Below are 16,764 nucleotides of genomic sequence, written 5' to 3'. Positions count from 1 at the left end.
AACCTGCGGAGTGCAAGGACTGTAAAATGTAAAATGTAAGGACTCTCTCCTGCCGGGACAGGTGCACCTTCCCCGCGGACGTCCTGGCTTCTACTCCTCCAGGGTCTCGGCAGGGAGGGGAGCACAGCCCTCGGCTTCCGACATGGAAACAATGTGCAGCGAGTCCAGCTGTTTCTTACCCCGCCTCCTGTCTTAGGAACAGAGGAAGCTGCCTTCGACCGCACCAGCCCCAACTAGCTCCGTCTTGTCCACTGACTGGCAGCAGCCGCTCTCTGTGCTTTCAGGCAAGAGTCTTCCCCAACCCCTCCTGGGCCCTTTCCAGATTAGACCCTGCAACAGGGTCACGGCGGCGGATCTCGGGAGTGTGCTTCTGTCATCCGTCTGCTGTGATCCCGTAGTCCCGGCCCTGGCAGCTGGGTGCCATGCACAGGTCTGATGCCTTCTTTCGGATTTTGTCTTTGTGTTCTAGTGCTACAACACTGCAAGTCCGTCACCGAAAAATAGCTGTATGTCCCCGTTGTAGGGGGTTGAGATTCTGGGGGTTGTTTTAAATACGGTCCTGCCAAGCAGAAGCATTTTACTGCTGTTCCAGGGTGTGGGGATGTACATGAACCCATTCGGAGGCTCTTTTAAGGGCCTCCGAACCAGTTCAAAGGTGGGTGGGTCAGACTTTAAGGGCGGGGGACGGCGCACTTATTCCTCCCTCCACTTGCCCCCTGCCGGCACTCCATTTGGGAAACCTCCTTCGCGGTGGCCTCATACCTCCCTGCCATCCCATTTCTTCCTTGACCGGTAGTGCCCGGCGCATGTGCATGTCGCACTTGTGCCCGACATGCACATGTGCGCTGGGTACTTCCAGGTACTTCCGGCCAAGGAAGAAATGGGTCAGTAGGGAGGTATGCTCCCCCCCCCGAGGAGGCTTCCCAAATGGAGCGCCGGCAGGGGGGAAGCAGAGGAAGGGGTAAGTGCACCCTCCCCTGCCCTTAAAGTCTTTGAACTTCCCCAGCCCGGTTCCATGCCCATCTTTACTCGGGTGGACATGGCAACCCTAACAGGAGCTCTGTATGAGCCATCGCTCCAACCAAGGCGTGAGGCTAACTGAAGGCTTTCTACTAAAAACAGCCCCCACCCCGGCCGGGACAGGTCTGCTAAGGCTTAGAAGGATCCGTGGTGTCTCTGATCCTGCCAGGACTTGAAGGTCTTCTGTGTCGCTGGCAGATTCTTCTTCCACATCAGAGTCAGAGTCAGAGGGCCGCGCGCCATGTCCTCAGGCCTTGACACAGCAGGCTGGGGTTCGGGGTCCTGCCCTCTGACTTCCTCCTCATCTGAGGAGTCCTCCGGGATGGGGTGGGGGTGGGGGGTTTGCGGCTTCGAGTCACGGCAGGGAGCATCTCACACGGTCCCTGCACGACAAAAGCGAGTTTCCCGGAACAACCCCACAGACTTCTCCCAAGCCCGGCACTGAAAGCAGCTGCTGCCATCGGTTGCAAATTGGAGGAGCCACACGGCAATGCGAAAGCCAGGAAACAAACTCCTCTTGCTGGAGGCAGAAGCATTTAATAACTGTCAAAGCTGGCTGGCTTTCAGAAGAGGGCTAATTTGGAATTGGTGGTAGATGTCGTTACGGCATTTTAATAAGGTTTCCCCCCACCCCAGCCACCATGCTGAGGAAGTGGAGATCAAAGAGAAGGCTCAATGGTGTGAAAAGAACAGGAAATGTGTTTTGCTGGGATTAACCATTCCTCTCCGTAGTGACAATTTTAATCCATCATCCAGCCACTTGGATGCATCTCAGCCGGCCGCTCCGAGTCCTGTGTCGCTCACAGGACTGCGATGTGTTTATAGCAAGCAAATGAGATGCAGGCCGCAGGGGTCCTCTGGGGCTCATTCTTGGTAGCCTGGCCAAGGATTCCCCGTGGAGGCATCGGGATGACGCCTTCCATCCTGCTTCTCTTGTGAGGCTCCCCCTTGGAAGGAGCACTGCTGTTTCTAGCTGTTAGCAGCAGAAGTCCTGGGAACATCGGAAGCCGCCCAGGCGCGGAACCTGACCGCCAGCAGCCCGTGTGCGGCCACAGCGGTGGCCCCGCTCACCCCGCCCCCCGCGACTGACGTTAGACATGGAGGGCGTGGTCTGGCTCCCGAATGGAGCAGCGTGGCGTTCGCAGCACTGGCCACTTAACTCCCGAAGGGGCCATGTGGCCCCTTCAGGAGCTAGACTGGGGCTGGCACTGCATTCACAGTGCAGCCAGGAGTAGCTCTTCCCTGCCTTAAAGGCAGGGAAGAGATGCTCCTGGCCATGCTGCGAATGTAGCGGCCATTTAACTCCTGAACAGGGGCCTTGCGGCCCCTGCTCGGGAGCTAAACCAGCACCCCTGCATCTGACGTCAGGCGCGGGAGGCATGTCAAGGTGCGGCCCCTGATTGAGTGCAGCCCAGGTTCTTTGAACCCGTTCGCCCAATGGTGGCTCCACCCCTGAAGCTGCCATATACTGAGGTCATTCACACAATCCAAACCTGTGTTCTACCCAGGTTTGGGACCTGTGTGTACTCCCAATTGTTGATTGTGTGGAAGCAAGGTTAGAGGAAAACCTGGGTAGAAGTGACTGTGTGGAAGCAAGGTAGGAGAAAAAGCTACCCAGGTTTTCATCTAACCTTGCTTCCACACAATCAAAAATTAGGAGTACACACAGCTCCCAAAGCTGGGTAGAACACAGTTTTCGATTGTGTGAATGACCTCACTGAGTCAGACCATTGGTCTACCTAGCTCAGTTTTGTCTTCATAGACTGGCAGTGGCTTTTCCAAGGTTGTGGGCAGGAATCTCTCTCAGCCCTGTCTTGGAGATGCTGCCAGGGAGGGAACTGGGAACCTAAATGTTCTTCCCAGAGTGGCTCCATCCCCTGAGGGGAATATCTTACAGTGCTCACACATCAAGTCTCCCATTCATATGCAACCAGGGCAGACCCTGCTTAGCTAAGGGGACAAGTCATGCTTGCTCCCACAAGTCCAGATCTCCTCTCCACTTGGTGCCCCCCAAGCTTCAGCCCCCAGATGTTTTTGGATTACATCTCTCATCATTCCCAACCACAGTGGCCAAAGTTGTGTCCAGCAGCCCCTGGGGACTGAAGGTTGGGAAACCCTGGGCTAGGGTGCAGAAGCTGAGCTGGAGTTATCCTCAAGAGGCTGCCTAGTCCAAGCGACCTCTAGTCTCCTGGCACAGGAAGCACAGATGAAGTGTGGAGGAGAGCGGGTCTTGTGGTTGCCGGCATGAATTGTCAGCAGGGTCCACCCTGGTTTGCATTTGAATGGGAGTCTGCATGTGTGAGCACCGCAAGGTATTCATTCCCCTTAAGGGATGGGGCTGCTCTGGGAAGAGCATCTAGGTTTCAAGTTCCCTCCCTGGCAGCATCTCCAAGAGAGGGCTGAGAGAGACTCCTGCCTGCAAGCTTGGAGAAGCTGCTGCCAGTCTGTGAAGCTTGTCCCCATAGCTAAGCAGGGTCTGCCCTGGTTGCATCTGAATGGGAGACTTGATATGTGAGCACTGCAAGAGATTTCCCTCTTAGGGGATGAAGCCGCTCTGGGAAGAGCAGAAGGTTTCAAGTTCCCTCCCTGGCAGCATCTCCAAGACAGGGCTGAGAGAGATTCCTGCCTGCAACCTGGGAGAAGCCGCTGCCAGTCTGGGTGGACAATGTGGAGGCAGCTTCCTATGTTTCCAAGCTGCCTTATATTGAGCCAGAGCCCCAGTGTGATCGATGCTGCTGGGCCGTGGCTCCCAGTAGGGTTTCGGACCAGAGGCCTCTCTCCCATCTCTAGCTGCTGTGGTGGCACCAGAAAAAGAAACGGCGGGAGCCCAGAGGGGGCCAAGAGCATTTCTGTGTAGGTGAGCTCTGTCCCCCATGTTAGATTTCTGAAACAGAGATGGGGAGGGCAGGTGGGAGAAACTACTTGGGGTGGGGATGTGACCCCCGGGGCGGGCGAGTTGGGACAGGGTCACCCTGGCCTACCTGGAGCTGCTGCCAGGAATTGAGCCAGGGTTCTTCTGCGTGGAAAGCATGTAAACCACAACAAACTGGCCTCAGGTGGCCTCTTCCCCTGCCCTGAGCACCATCACTCTCTCTGGGCCTCCGTTTCGCCGTCTGGAGTATGGGGGATACCCTTTGCAGTTGGAGTTGCAAGGGTTACAGAATAGTGTTGCATTCCGGATGCTCAGAAGCACTAGATAAATGCTATTAATTTAGCAGTCACTCAATCACTGTAGGCCAAGCCACCGAATGGCACAGTGGGGAAATGCTTGACTAACAAGCAGAAGGTTGCTGGTTCGAATCCCCGCTGGTACTCTATCGGGCAGCAGCAATCTAGGAAGATGCTAAAAGGCATCATCTCAGACTATGTGGGAGGAGGCAATGGTCAACCCCTCCTGTAGTCTACCAAAGACAACCACAGCGCTCTGTGGGTGCCTGGAGTCGAAATTGACTTGACTGCACACTTTACTTTATGAATTACTATATACTTTCTCCCTGTCTTGGAATTTGCATTCTTTCCGTTCTGCCCGACAAAGGATTCTGTGTGACTCAGAAGCTTGCATGTTCTTCCACCAAAAGCCACTGACCCAACAAAATCTTCAGCCCAGTTTGCAGGAGAACCCCACACTATTCACATTTGGCAAAGTGTGGCGCTGTGAGGTTCCTGGCCTTCCTCATGGATACCCTTCTGCTCCAATAGAGTTTTAATTTATTTTAATATTTCAATGTGATTTTATGGAATTTTATGGTATTCACTTCTAAAATCCGCCTTGGGATAAGTTTTATGAAAGGTGGTATAGAAATCTCATAAATAAACAAATAACACACCTTTCTGAGTCATTCTGAAAGAGCTAAATGCATTTTTGTTTCTCTGTGATTCTGGCAGGTCTCTCCTTCTACACTCGAGTGCTTGAGAACTGTGAGGATGAAGCTGCATTTGATGAGGTACGGAGTGGGGAATCCTCGCCTGGAAGTTTTCCACGCCCAGATTTTAGCCCGCCAGAATGGAGCACATATTCAGCAGATTTTTCCCAAAGTCTGTTCACATATTCGGCAGATTTTTCCCAAAGTCCCTGAGAGCTATCGGGGAGCACTTCACACACAATTCGGGGTTTTCACTGCTCATTAGAATGCAACCCGATTTATATCTAGGGTTAAAAAAAAAATCCACTTTTTGCATTGGGTTTTTTTGGATAGTGTTGAGTTCGCAGTAAAGCCTGGCCAAAAATTCGTGGTGAAGCCTCCTGTGTGGAGAACTCCCTGGAGTAAGGAATGGAGGGGAGCAGACTCTTCTCCCACACATGCAGGCCTTCATGATGGGTAGCTCCCGCCGCGTACCTTGGGCTGGTCCTAGGATCACTGGCACCCTAGGCGAGGAGGGCCTCTGGGGGCCCCTCCCACGGTTAGTTGATCAGATTGCGTGGCTGGTGCAGGCTCAGCTTGACGCCCCCTTTACATTGGTATCCGGGATGACTGACACGCTCAGCCCCCTAAGCCCGGCCCTTCCTCATGTTCCCTGTTTTGCCAGGTGTTCTAGAAATCATGGGTTTTCCTATTCTCCTCCCGCCCTGCTCCGTGGGAAGACTCACTGAAGACCCTTGCCAGAGAAGGCCCCCTGGCCTCCTCCTCCTCCCTTTAGACAGGAAGCAAGGGCCATGGCGTTTCACCGTGCTTTTGAAGGACGGTGGGGGGAAACCATGGCTTTGGGGAGCTGTTTTCTGTGCTCTCTCTCTGCATTTTTAACTCGTGGTTTGTGTTTGTACTCAGGGGCGGAGGGAGGCTGGCGGCGGCCCGTGTTTGCAGCAAGGCCAGGAGCGGCTCTCCCTCCCTTGAAAAGGCAGGGAGAGTCACTCCGGCCAGACTGCCAATGCAGCACAGGCCATTTTGGGTGCCAGTTGGGGGCCGTGGGGCTCCATTTGGGAGTGAAAGGACACCCCTTGTGTCTAACGTCAGAAGCGGTGTGTGTGTGTGTGTGTGTGTGTGTGTCTGGGGTCGCAAGGCGCAGCCACTGGGGGTGGCGGCCCAGGGTCTTTGAACCCGTCCGCCCAATGGTAGCTCTGCCCCTGGTTGTACTGCTTTGTGATGTTAGTTGATTTTCTTGTCCAGAATCGGTTCTTGTTAGCTGCTTGAGGGGCTTTATGGTGGAAAGGCAAAATATGAACATTCTCTAAACAAACAGAAAGTTCTGCCCTACCTAGCATTTCCCATGGCACGAGTTGATTGATTCCTAAACTGGGCTCTGTGAAAAGCTCATATCTGAAGCTGCCTCCTACTGAGTCAGACCATTGGCCCATCTAGGTCAGTAGCATCTTCAATGCCTGGCAGCCGCTCTCCAGGGTCTCAGGTAGGGGTCCCTCTCCATCGTCCGTGGAGATGCAACCCACATGCAAAGCGTGTGCTCGACCTCTGAGCTATGGCTGCATTCCTGATGGGGACAGGGAGCTCTGCGATTGGATGCATTGGACACTCCGCAGCTGTTGTGTGCCCACCACTGACCACTCCTTCTCTGGGTCCTTGTGAGCAGTGACCTCATCCCAAGTGACGGAGTTACGGAGGCAGCGGGAGTCAGTGTGCAAGACACCTGAGCGGTGAGGCAGGGGGTCCCGGGTCCCTGCACCCTGACTCGGAGGGCGAGAGGCTGGAACTCAGAGGGTGAATCAGCTGTGCTATTCTGCCTCTGCAAAGGGAATACCTTCTAGTTGTTCTAAGAGTGACTCGAGAGAAAATGTATCTGCACCTTTTAATGGTAAAAGTGATGTGGGCCTCCACTTTTAATTCCGGGAAAAAAAACCCTCTGCTTGGGCCTTGGGAGTCTGGCAAATGCCGGGTGTCCCCACAACTGCTTCCTGATGCTTCCCTAGAAATGGCACTCTCTGAAATGGAAGGCCTGCTCTTCAGTGCCTGATGTGTGCTGGCTGGCTGTGGTGGTGTGGCAGTGAGGAGAAAAGCACTCTGCGCATGCTCTGGGAGTGTCTCTTCTTTCCTGAAGATTCCTTTGCCTGTTCTAGGCTTGCGCCCTGGCATTCCAAAGGGGCTCCCGGTCTGGGGCCCAGTGACTCCTCTTCCCCCACAACCCGGGCTAAGCCCTCATCCTAACCATAATGTGCTATTGGCTGCGGTTGCAGTGAATTCCTCCCTGCTGCCTTTGGACTGTCTCTCTGCAGGCTTGCATCTGCAAAGCTGCCTCTTCCCCTATTGTTACATAAATCTCCGGTGCTGCAAACCTTACATAACGGCCTCCTCCGCTTCACTGCTCCATGCCAAGCCCTTAAAACCTGCTCAGGTTGCAAAGTCAGAGTTCCCGCATTCCCCCTTCCTCTTCTTCTCCCCTCGAACCCCCCCCCCATAACTTTGCATCAAGTTTCTCTTGTTCCTACCAATAGATTTACTCCCCTCCTGCAACCTTCAGAACTGCCAGACTGCACCAAGAGGAGGTACAAATGTTTGCAGGGGAAAGTGGCCCCTTGTCTCGATGTGGCAGGCCTGCTGAGGTGTGGCATCTGGTGGGCCACTGTGCGAAACAGGAGGCTGGACTAGATGGGCCTTCTTGGGCCTGATCCAGCAGGGCTGTTCTTATGTTCTTATGAGGCGAGAAACACCTCCCTTCATCATCATCATCATCATCATCATCATCATCATCATCATCATCATCATGCTATTTACACACAGTCTACCAGATGTCATTGAATGGATTTGGTACTTTAATTATCAGGCCCTTTCCAAGGGTCAAGGATAAACTAAAGAAGAATTAAAGATAGCATCATAGTATTTGTGCTGTCCCGAGTAGTGTGGCTTCTGTAGTTGGTGTGTTGTAATTTTATCAATGCCCAAGGTGTCAAGGTGGTGTTTAAGTTCTTTGGGTACTGCACCAAGGGCACCAACAACTATTGGCACCACTGTTGTTTTCTTTTTCCATAGCCACTCAGTTTCAAACTGAAGGTCCTTGTATTTAGTTATTTTCTCCATTTGTTTTTCATCGATTGGGATTGCAGTATCAATGATCAGAACCCGATTCTTCTCGATGACTGTCAGATCCGGTGTATTGTGCACTAAATGCCTATCCATATTTGAAAATCCCGAAGGATTTTTGCCTCCTCATTTTCTGTGACCTTCTCAATCGGATGAGTCCACCAATTCTTACTTGCTGGCAATTTGTAATTCTTGCAAAGGTTCCAGTGGATCATCGCAGCAACTTTATTGTGTCTTTCCTTTTAATCAGTCTGCGTGATTTTTTTACAACAACATACAAGGTGCTCAACCATCTCATCTGCTTCCTTGCATGATCAACACTTACTGTCTTTCTGGGTCTTATCAATTTGCTTTTATAACATTTGTTAGTAGTGATTGTTCCTGGGCTGCAAAAATGAGACCTTCCATTTCTTTCTTCAGTGTCCCCTTCTTTAACCACTGCCATGTTGTGCTATTGTTGACTTTCGAGTGTATGTCATTAAAGAACTGACCGTGCAATGGTTTGTTGTGCCATTTTTCTCATTGATTCCTTTTCTGCTGTTTTTTGTATTCATCCTTTGATTCCTTTATTTTCAACAGTCCTCTTACTCACTTCTTGGAGCATTTCTTCTTGGCTTTCATTGATGTATCTGAAAATGCTCACTTTTCTTCTTCAACAGACTGTCTGACTTGCAACATTCTACATCCACCTTCATTTCTTGGCAGGTACAGCAAATCAACATCACTTCTTGGGTGCAGGGCATGATTGATGGTCATTATTTTCCTGGTTTTCCGATCCAGCGCATCCAATTCTGCTTGTGTCCAATCAACAATACCTGCTGTATATCGGATTACAAGAATTGATCATGTGTTGATTGCTTTGATAGTGTTACCACCATTAAGTTTGGATTTCAGTGTCTTTCTTACTCGCCTGATATATCCCTTACTAACTTTGGTCTTCATAGGAACATAGGAAACTGCCATATACTGAGTCAGACCATTGGTCTATCTAGCTCAGTATTATCTTCACAGACTGGCAGCAGCTTCTCTAAGGTTGCAGGCAGGAATCTCTCTCAGCCCTCTCTTGGAGAAGCCAGGGAGGGAACTTGAAACCTTCTGCTCTTCCCAGAGCGGCTCCATCCCCTGAGGGAAATATCTGACAGTGCTCACACATCAAGTCTCCCATTCAGATGCAACCAGGGCGGACCCTGCTTAGCTATGGGGACAAGTCATGCTTGCTACCACAAGACCAGCTCTCCTGATCTTGTCACTTTGGAGAATGCCCAAATACTTGTAATTTTCCTCAGGTAACAGACTCTTTATGTTGTTCCCATGTGGCATCTCAATTCCTTCACTAGTTGTCATTTTCCCTCGATCTATTGCCAGTATAGCACATTTGTCCAGTCCTGTCAAAATAATAACAATAATAATAAACATCTGCCACACAATACACCAGATATAACTGTAATAGAGAAGAAAGAAAAACGAGTTAAAATAATCAACATAGCAATACCAGGTGATAGCAGAATAGAAGAAAAAGAAATAGAAAAAATCACCAAATACAAAGATCTACAAATTGAAATTGAAAGGCTGTGGCAGAAGAAGACCCAAATAATCCCAGTGGTCATTGGCGCCCTGGGTGCAGTTCCAAAAGACCTTGAAGAGCACCTCAACACCATAGGGGCCACAGAAATCACCTCCAGCCAATTACAAAAAGCAGCTTTACTGGGAACAGCCTATTTTCTGCGACAATATCTATAACAACAGCAACAACATTGATAATAAAATTCAGCCCTCCCAGGTCCTTGGGAAGGACTCGATGTCTGGATAAAACAAACCAGTCAATTACACCTGTCTGACTGTGTAAACAAGAAATAATAATAATAATAATAAATTATGTAAAGTACTGGATTTGGTACTTTAATTATCTGTCCCTTTCCAAGCATCTGGATAAATAAAGAAAAATTAAAGATAGCATCGTAGTATTTGTGCTGTCCCGAATAGTGTGGCCTTCTGTAGTTGGCGTGTTGTAATTGTATTGATGCCCAAGGTGTCCAGATGGTATTCAAGTTCTTTTGGTACTGCACCAAGGGCACCCACAACTATTGGCACCACTATTGTTTTATTTTTCTAGAGCCGCTCACTTTGAGCGGCTATTTATACAGCAACGTAGCCCACCAATGCCCGTGGTCTCCGGTTGGGTGGGTGGGGGGATAAACCTGTCCATACAACTGCCAGCAGGGAAGGAAAAGTCCCCAGCCTGGCAGGAGAGCCAGGCCCACTCCCAATGTGTGGCTGTGTGCTTACAAAGGTGAAGGGGGGGGGGGAGATGATCATGTGTAAGGTGGCAGCTGGGTAGGACAGCTCTCCCACCCCCACCTCAATAAAAAGCTGGGGACACAATCTGGGTAAGGTGTGTGTGTGTGTGTGTGTGTGTGTGTGTGTGTGTGTGTGTGATTTGGGTTCTTATGGGCCCAAACCAAAACGGAATTTGCAAGAACTTTTAACTGGTAAAAGAACATTATATATGTCTATATATACAGATATACATTAGCAGCAACGTTTCAACAAAATTTAACTCAGCATACTCTCATGCATTTCTTTCCCCATTCCCCACTTCTGTCTTTGGAGGGTCCAAATTTAACTGTTCAAGTGCTGCAGCTTTGTATTGAAGAAAAACTGCCCAAGCCCCTTTCCTTGCAGAAAGGAGCGGCTTGAACTTGGAACCCCCCCTCCTCTGCCCTTCGAAACTGGAGCAGCCTTTCAATAAGGCTGACCCCAAAATGAATAAAATCAAATGTTACAATGCCTTAATCAAACCCAATTAAGGCAGAGTCAGTGTGGTGTAATGGTTAGAGTGTTAGACTAGGACCGGGGAGACCCGAGTTCAAATCCCTATTCGGCCGTGAAACTCACCGGGTGACTCTGAGTCATGTATCTCTCAGCCTAACCTACCTCAGAGGGTGGTTGTGAGGATCAACATAGCTATGTACACTGCTCTGGGCTCCTTGGAGGATGAGTGGGGTATAAATGGAAAAATAAATAAATAAATAAATAAAACTTTAAGAAGTACAATTTCTGTCTCATCCATATAAGACAATCTTCCATCTTCTCCTTCTGGCCACTGGTTCTTCTCCCAGTCACTCCTGGGGCTTGGCACATCCTCCCAGGTGCTGTTTCTTCACACCCAATCATTCTCCCTAGCCCACCTTAGAACAGAAGCACAGCCCTGCTGGGTCAGGCCCAAGGAAGCCTATCTGGTCCAGCCTCCTGTTTCGCACAGTGGCCCACCAGATGCCACTGGAAGCCTATGGGCAGGAGTTGAGGGCATGTCCTCTCTCCTGCTGTTACTCCCCTGCAACTGGTACTCAGAGGCATCCTGCCTTGGAGGCTGGAGGTGGCCTGAAACTCTGCAGAATCAACATTTGCAACATTTGCAACAGCCAAAAATTGGGATCGTGCCCTCTTCTCCTACCCTGCTAGCCGTTGGGTGAACAAGCCTAATGTTTAATAGAAGCAATCAAATAATTTAACAAGATAGCTGTCTTATCTGTCCAGGGTCCCCTGTAGGATTCAGAAAATTAAAATTAGGTACTTGAATGTCTGCATCTTGTTTTGGACCCTTCCCGTGTGTAAATCTACTGGGAAGCTCTCCTTTTGGAAGCTGCCATTCATTTCAATGGGACCTGTAGGGGAGACCTCGGTGGATCGGGCCACGTTTCTACAGTCCTCTTGAAAGCAGAACACGAAGACAGATGACCTTATCATTTCTGGGAGCGGAGTGTAGCTTTGCAGCCCTCTTTGTTCTAAACTCTAATCTTAATTAGACTTTTGTAACGGCTCTGTTTGATCAGTTTCGCATTTGTCTTTTAAACCTTGTCTGCTTATCGTAATCGGCAGAGCCACCCTGAGGGCTCCTTCTAATATTTGCCGAGGACCCTGTGGAAGCATAACATTTGCAGACTGATCAAAGCCACACTGACGCAGAAGGGAGTCCTGCTGCTTTTCGAATCGACTGCACATTCCGGCCCAACTGAAGCTCAGCTTGAAAAATTAAGCCCTTGTCTCGGACGTGTCCAGCACTCTGTGCCCATCAGAGCAGAGAGGCCTGGTGGTGGCTTGTCCGAACAAGCTGGGGGGCGGTGGCAAATGAGGTGCATCTACCTCTGATTCCCGGCAGCTTCGTTGCACCTCTTTCTCCCATCCCGTCCTGCCTCCACATTAACAAGAGCGTCACTGTCTTCCCTGCAGGCTGGACATTCATCAGGTAGAGCTGTGCAGGCTGAATGGCCAGATTGTAGGCAGTGCAACCTTTCGTTAACAAGAGCAGGAGGGGAGAAACAGGCACATTTGGGCTGTGGGGAACCAGAGGCAACTGCACCCCCCCCATTTAGCCCCCACCCCGCCCATTAGGAGAAGCCTACTGGAGAGGTTCCATGCAGAGTTTTTCACCCCTCCCTCTGCCAATAAAAAGGCACCAATGTCATCCTGGGAGTGGCCTGAGCCAGCCTCCCAGGCAGAGGGGGGATCCCGAAGCAGCAGCATTACTCAGAAAGTTGCAGGTCCCGTTCCTGAGCCCCCCAGCTGACTGATCAGGCCAAGGGGAGGACACCCTGGAAGCAGGGAATGTAGGATTCACTTGGCCATCTGGCAGTCGAAACGAGCAAGCTGTTCACAAATATGCCTCATGTTGAGTGTAGGAGTGAGGGGGTCTGCCTGCAGTTTTAATCGGAAAATCAAACCCAAAACTGTGCACCATGGATCAAAAGGTTGGGAAACCCCTTTGCAGCCCTGATAAGTGTTTCCTTTGGAGAAGGCCCACCGCTCAGTGGCCGGGGCATCTGCTTGGCAGGCAGAAGGTCCCAGATCCAGTCCTCGGGCAGCCTCTGCAGGTAGGGCTGGGAAAACTCCTGCCTGGAGCCCTCTGAGTGCTGCTGCCAGTCAGAGTAGATAACATTGAGCTAGAGAGACCACTGATATGCTTGGCATAAGGTAGTTTCCTCTGTAACCTATGATATATCTCAATTACAAATGCAAGAATTACCACCAGTAATTTAAGGGTCACTTGTAAAAACAGCTTTACCAGGGGCCAAGAGGAAATGCCTCTTAAACCTTGCAGCAAATTAAAAAACTGGTTGCTGCATTCTGAGCGCTGAGTTTCATTAAGGTCAGGACATCCCACAAACAGGATAAAAAAGAACGGACCTTTGTCCGGGACTGCGTGACCCAATAAAGACACACTCTGTTGTGACCATTACAAAGTACCTTGGTGTCCTGGGATGGGGATGCAGAGCCTTAACTTGCAGGGCTGGGCCTTTTATGCCATTAAAAGCCTCCGATGAACAGGAGAATGCTACAAAATACAATACTGGAAGCAGTGAAACACAGTCACAAAACTGCGGAAGGAGCAGCAGTGATTCCCCCATTATGCTAGAATAAATCTTTCCTCAGACACTCCTGGGTTAATGGCCCCTCTATGAAAATAATGATGTTTTTTCCCCCAGAGGCTGCTGCAAATGAGTGGCACCAAAAAGGGCCGTCTGGAATGCTCCTTCGCTCCAGCACTACCCCCCACACACTGCTGTCAGCTCTTTCGCTGCAGTGAGCGAGGATGTGAAAGTCTCTGGGGTGTGGAGGCGAATTCTGCAGCTCTGTCACCGGGCTGTACGATCCAGTGTGCCGTGAGGTGACAGATTCACAAAGGCCAGGTCTATCCATTATTGCTACCGCGTTGATTTATTTATGTAATGCCATCCAGGTACATGACACTTCCGAAAGAACGAGAGGCCAGATCTGTGGCTGCTCCCTCCCTCCCAGGGAGGCCTGGGGGTGGTGGTGGTGGGAGGAATGGGTTCCTGCTGCAATGGAACCACTCACACAAGGTGCTGTGGGAGAACCGCCCCATGGTGCTGCTACGGGTGACGGAGCCCACCTTTGTGACTCCACATGTGGAGATAAAGGTAAAGTGCGCTGTCAAGTCATTTTTGACTCCTGGCACCCACAGAGCCCTGTGGGTTTTTTTGGTTGAATACAGGAGGGACTGACCATTGCCTCCTCCCACGCAGTATGAGATGATGCCTTTCAGCACCTTCCTAGATTGCTGCTGCCCAGCGGGGATTTGGACCGGCAACCTTCTGCTTGTTAGTCAGGCATTTCCCCACTGCGACTTAGTCCACCAGCCCCGTGACTTCTCTTATTTACTGCTGCCACCAAGGGTTTTTATACACAGCAGGTTTTACTGCGAGTATGCGGAGGCTTTACTGTGAACTTGAAGTTGTCCCCCAAAAACTGACACAAATAGTGGATTTTTTACCCCGGATATAAATTGGGTTACACTCTAATGCACAGAGAAAAACCCAAATTGTGTGTGAATTGCTCCCCGATAACCCACAGGGACTTAGGGGTAATTCTAGCCAATGTGTGAATGCACCCCCTCCATTCCAGAGGAGATGCAAGTTAAAGGGCTTCAAAAGCTCCATGTGAAAAGCTTCCAAGTAGACTTTCCTTGTATATGGCTGGGTCTACCAGAAGAGCCCTCAGACCTTGGTAGTCATACAAATACAAAACCACTCAGTAGAGTGGAAATGCTTATCGGCATGGGGTGGAGACAATCAAACCAGCTTCCCATTTTTTAAATGCATCAAGAAAGATTTACTTTGGGAAAATATTGATTGATTGATTCATTCATTCATTAAGTGCTGTCAAGTTGGTGTCGACTCTCAGTGACCACATTGATAGATTCTCTCCAGGATGATCTGTCTTCCACTTGGCCTTTAAGGTCTCTCAGTGGTGCATTCATTGCTGTCGTAATCGAGTCCATCCACCTTTCTGAAGGTCATCCTTTCATTCAACTTTCCCCAGCATTATGGACTTCTCAAGGGAGCTGGATCTTCGCATAATGTGTCTGAAATATGATAGGTTGAGCCTGGTTTGAGCGTGATAGTTTGAGCCTGAGAAATATTAGTCCATTCAAAACATTAGCTTTTTGGCTTCCTTGTACAGAAAAATCTTGAGAAAAGAAAACAGTTAACATTAGAGAAGGGTGTGGAAATGCATCCAACTAAACGATCCTAAACAGGCCCCTAACTCAGAGTCTTTTCCCAGTTATCTCAGCCTTTTCAGCACTCTGGCTTGTTCCTGGTGCAGTCTCAGGTCTTGGTCACTCTTACAGACTTGGGGTTCAAATCCAGCTTGGTTCTTCAGTGATATCAGCCCTTCTCAGAGAGTCTCCACTCTCTGTAAGTGATTTCATCTCTTGCTACAGCCTCAGCACTGACTCTCCCAGTCTGTGCTAGCAATTCTTCGGTGGGACTCAGCTCCTTCCCTTGGACTGGACTCGGCTCCTACAGTTCTCCAACATGTAACTTCTTGACTGCACGGTTTGTCCTTCTTCTGACTCTGGCTCCACTGCAAAACTGAACTCCAAACACTTTTTCTCACTGAACTCAACTCTCTGGACACTCTCTATATATACACAATTTTGCTCCAACAGTTTTTGAACAATCCAATCTGACTCAGAGGCGGGCCTTCTCTGTAGCTGCTCCTGGGCTGTGGAATGCACTCCTGGCAGAAATCCGTAATTCGAGATCATTACTGTCCTTAAGGAAAGCCCTTAAACCTTATCTGTTTGGCCTGGCCAAACTTGCAGATTTGCAAATGATACCAGACGCTTTCAGATAGTGAAATCCAAATCTGATTGTGAGTAGCTCCAAAAGGATCTCTCCATGCTGGGTGAATGGGTGACAAAATGGCAAATGTGGGTTCAGTGTTGGCAAGTGTAAAGTGATGCACACTGGGACGAAAAACCCCAACTTCAAGTATATGCTGATGGGATCTGAGCTGTCAGTGACTGACCAGGAGAGGGATCTTGTGGTCGTGTGGACAGCTTGTTGAAAGTGTCGACTCAATGTGCGGCAGCTGTGAAAAAGGCCAATTCCATGATAGGGATCATTAGGAAGGGGATTGAAAATAAAACAGCTCATATTATAATGCCCTTATACAAAATGATGGTGCGGCCACACTTGGAGTTCTGCATTCAATTCTGGTCACCAGATCTAAAAAAGGACATGGTAGAACTGGAAAAGGTGCAGAAGAGGGCAGCCAAGATGATCAGGGGCCTAGAGCACCTTTCTTATGAGGCAAGGCTACAACACCTGGGGCTTTTTAGTTTAGAAAAAAGACGACTGCAGGGAGACATGATAGAGGTCTATAAAATCATGCATAGAGTGGAGAAAGTGGATAGAGAGAAATTCTTCTCCCTCTCACAGAACACTACAGCCGGGGTCATCCCATGAAATTAATTGCCAGGAAATCTAGGACCAACAAACAGAAGTACTTTTTCACACAATGCATAATCCACTTGTAGAATTCTCTGCCACAAGATGTGGTGACAGCCAACAACCTGGATGGCTTAAGAGGGTTTGGGATAACTTCATGGACGAGAGGTCTATCAATGGCTACTCGTCGGAGGGCTATAGGCTACCTCCAGACTCAAAGGCGGGATGCCTCTGAGTAACAGTTGCAGGGGAGTAACAGCAGGAGAGAGGGCATGCCCCTTTCAGCTCATGCCTGTAGCCTTCCAGCGGCATCTGATGGGCCATTGTGTCTGAAACAGGATGCTGAACTAGATGGGCCTTCTTGGGCCTGATCCAGCAGGGCTGTTCTTATGTTCTTAAGGTCATTTGTCTCCAGAAATGGACGTATCAACCAAAACTGATAAAAAGCACTCCTGGCCGCAGCCTCAACCTGAGAAACCAGGGAGAGTTTGGGATCTGGGAGCACTGCCAGACTACGGACC

General features: G+C 49.8%; 1 protein-coding gene across 15 annotated transcripts in view; it reads left to right on the top strand.

Annotated features, from left to right (window-relative positions):
- Positions 1-16,764, top strand: part of OTOF (otoferlin) — a 231,503-nt gene that overhangs the window by 23,391 nt on the left and 191,348 nt on the right. For all 15 annotated transcript variants that reach the window (XM_053249912.1, XM_053249855.1, XM_053249883.1 and 12 more), the window contains exon 2: positions 4,906-4,964. In XM_053249912.1, the coding sequence (XP_053105887.1) occupies positions 4,906-4,964 (59 nt within the window). The remainder of the gene's footprint in view (positions 1-4,905; positions 4,965-16,764) is intronic.

Source organism: Hemicordylus capensis, chromosome 1, assembly GCF_027244095.1.
Source record: "Hemicordylus capensis ecotype Gifberg chromosome 1, rHemCap1.1.pri, whole genome shotgun sequence".
Taxonomy (NCBI): Eukaryota; Metazoa; Chordata; class Lepidosauria; order Squamata; family Cordylidae; genus Hemicordylus; species Hemicordylus capensis.
The sequence above is the reverse complement of the archived record's forward strand: the minus strand, read 5'-3'. Positions and strand labels throughout refer to the sequence as shown.